We start from the raw sequence: 3,366 nt of genomic DNA on the forward strand, positions 1-3,366 counted from the left end.
CACACACACACACTCTCTCTCTCTCTCTCTCTCTCACACACACACTCTCTGATCAAGTGTTCCTGTTGCTATGGAGACCAACATCCCTGCCGTCTCCATGGTGATTTGTGTGCTAGTGTGAGCATAGATATATATATATATAGGTAGATGCCTCATTAGCGACTGTTTCTATGGGCCGCGATACGTATCTATACATATCTATGAGTGTGAGTGCAGGAGAGAGCAGCTGTCTGTCACCTGGAGCTCCGCCCACCACCCTGCGTCACATGACTCATCTGACCAAACACGTGACGCGGCCAATCAGAGGCTGAATCTGATGTTTGGAGGCGGGGCTCTGTCCCCTTAAAGGGATAGTTTAATAGGATTATTTTACCGATCTCCTTGCTACGTTTCTGGACCTTGATTGAGTAAATTACAGCTCTCAGAATACATCAAAAATATCTTCTCAATTAAAGTCAGCTTTTCAACATAAGAACTCTTATATAAAAAGAAAATGGTTAGATGTAAACTTGGAATTGTGGGAAAAGAGTTTGTGTCTTGCAATTCTATTTACACCTTAGAATTCTGACTGTGTTTTCAGAACTGAGATGAAAAGTCATGGTTAAAGTGGTGAAAACAAACTTCTAAAATGAAATGAATTCTAAAGCATTAATCTTAGTTCATGTTAATTTCAACATTTACTAATACATTATTGTCTGTGTCTGTTAATATCATTTATTGGCAAACAATGAACTTTTGTATTTTCATTAAGAGATACTGTAGCAAATGTACTGCTCATTGTTAATTAATGCATTAACGAGCATGAGCTAATGGGGTCTTACTGTAAAGTGTTAATGAGTTCTGTCAAAACATCAGTAATCAAGCCTTTTACACACACTTGATGTCCACTAGAAATACGTCACCCAAGCAGACAAGCGGTCCAAGACCAGTGAGGCGTCTACAGGAAATGACATCACAGCCAATCAGAAGCGGAGAAGCACTCACCAGAGTCGAGGAGGCAGAGAAGGGCGCGTGACCGCTGGGGAGCAACACCGGCTGAAACACAACCCAGAGACTAGTGAGAACAAGAGATGTTTACACGAATCCGGAAGCAACAAGAGACAGGTGTGGGCGATTAGTTGCTATGGGAACAAACACAGGTAACTATGGAAACTCATGCGGCAGGCAAAGAAACATCATTTAATACAAATTAAAAATAAAAGCAAAACTTGTTTTCATGACAGATTTGTTCATAGTAAAAATATGATAAATCTGTAATACAGGGCATATATTTATGAGAACGCTCCTCTAGATATAGAGTGGAATTGATTGAGACTAAAACACATTTACTGACTGAATTTAGTGTTCAATTTGAATTTGAACGCTGAGACTTTCATATCAATAGTAACAAAGCAGTAAGATCACTGCGCAGCAGTCGTGCTATAAAAATGTTTGATGATTTAAGAATTGATATTGAGATCATTAAAATGAAGATCTACTAAAACCACCTGCTGTGTGAGTGCTCACTCTGTTATTATGAGGTCAGAGGTCATGGCTGAGAGCGGCCCTGTGCTGACGGACTCAAACACACACAGGACTCTTACTTTGGCGGGTGACACGTGCATCTGGGGTGTGTAACCGTGGAGACCGTCGATGGGGGCGTGTCCGGTGTCGCTGACGGTCAGGTGAGCTGGACTGTGCTGCAGGGGCGGAGTCTCCTCGTCATGGTAACGGTACTTCTGCACACACACACACACACACACACACACACACACAGAGAGAGAACAGCCAGATTGATCTCAGACACACTGATGTCAGTGTAAGTGTACACACCTACACACACTCTCTCTCTCACACACACACACACACACACACACACGCTCTCTCTCTCTCTCTCTCTCTCTCTCACACACACACTCTCTCTCTCTCTCTCTCTCTCTCTCTCGCACACTCACACACACTCTCTCTCTCTCTCTCTCTCTCTCTCTCGCACACTCACACACACTCTCTCTCTCTCTCTCTCTCTCTCTCTCGCACACTCACACACACTCTCTCTCTCTCTCTCTCTCTCTCTCTCGCACACTCACACACACTCTCTCTCTCTCTCTCTCTCTCTCTCTCGCACACTCACACACACTCTCTCTCTCTCTCTCTCTCTCTCTCTCGCACACTCACACACACTCTCTCTCTCTCTCTCTCTCTCTCTCTCGCACACTCACACACACTCTCTCTCTCTCTCTCTCTCTCTCTCTCGCACACTCACACACACTCTCTCTCTCTCTCTCTCTCTCTCTCTCGCACACTCACACACACTCTCTCTCTCTCTCTCTCTCTCTCTCTCGCACACTCACACACACTCTCTCTCTCTCTCTCTCTCTCTCTCTCGCACACTCACACACACTCTCTCTCTCTCTCTCTCTCTCTCTCTCGCACACTCACACACACTCTCTCTCTCTCTCTCTCTCTCTCTCTCGCACACTCACACACACTCTCTCTCTCTCTCTCTCTCTCTCTCTCGCACACTCACACACACTCTCTCTCTCTCTCTCTCTCTCTCTCTCGCACACTCACACACACTCTCTCTCTCTCTCTCTCTCTCTCTCTCGCACACTCACACACACTCTCTCTCTCTCTCTCTCTCTCTCTCTCGCACACTCACACACACTCTCTCTCTCTCTCTCTCTCTCTCTCTCGCACACTCACACACACTCTCTCTCTCTCTCTCTCTCTCTCTCTCGCACACTCACACACACTCTCTCTCTCTCTCTCTCTCTCTCTCTCGCACACTCACACACACTCTCTCTCTCTCTCTCTCTCTCTCTCTCGCACACACACTCTCTCTCTCACACACACACACACACACTCTCTCTCACACACACACACATACAGACACACAGATGCAGGGGATTGTGGGATTGGCCAGAGGGGGGCGACACAGAGCTGCTCAGTATTCCACTCAGAGCTCACTGCAGAGCTGAGGAGGAGTGATGATGATGATGATGATGTCATCAGAGAGGGACAGACGCCATTCAGAGCCTCAGCAGGAGAAGACACAGACACACACACACACACACACACACACACAGAGAGAGATCTGATCCAGAGCAGAAACACATCAGACCCACACAGAAACAACAGAGTGTGAATATAAAATTGTCATAAACTCTTATTGTGTGTGTGTGAGAGAGAGAGCTCTCATTCAGTGCAGGATGCTGGTCTGCTCGTCATGGAAACTGGCTCTGATAGCACGGTTGCATAGCAACTGACATCACCAGCAACACAAAACTGAAGATGAAAGAGAAACAAATGACGATCTTCAGATTTATGAATGTGTGTGTGTGTGAGAAAGTGTGTGTGAGAAAGTGTGTGTGTGTGTGTGTGAGAAAG

At 45.9% G+C, this 3,366-nt stretch overlaps 1 protein-coding gene across 1 annotated transcript in view; it reads right to left on the reverse strand.

The window, feature by feature from the left end:
- Window positions 1-3,366, reverse strand: part of dlg4b (discs, large homolog 4b (Drosophila)) — a 72,618-nt gene that overhangs the window by 35,235 nt on the left and 34,017 nt on the right. Inside the window, exons 4-5 of the mRNA XM_016259647.1 lie at window positions 1,584-1,718; window positions 985-1,035 (exon numbers count right to left, since the gene is read on the reverse strand). Coding sequence (XP_016115133.1) covers window positions 985-1,035; window positions 1,584-1,718 — 186 coding nt within the window. The remainder of the gene's footprint in view (window positions 1-984; window positions 1,036-1,583; window positions 1,719-3,366) is intronic.

This window comes from Sinocyclocheilus grahami, unplaced genomic scaffold (assembly GCF_001515645.1).
Source record: "Sinocyclocheilus grahami isolate Dianchi unplaced genomic scaffold, SAMN03320097.WGS_v1.1 scaffold1890.1, whole genome shotgun sequence".
NCBI lineage: Eukaryota > Metazoa > Chordata > Actinopteri > Cypriniformes > Cyprinidae > Sinocyclocheilus > Sinocyclocheilus grahami.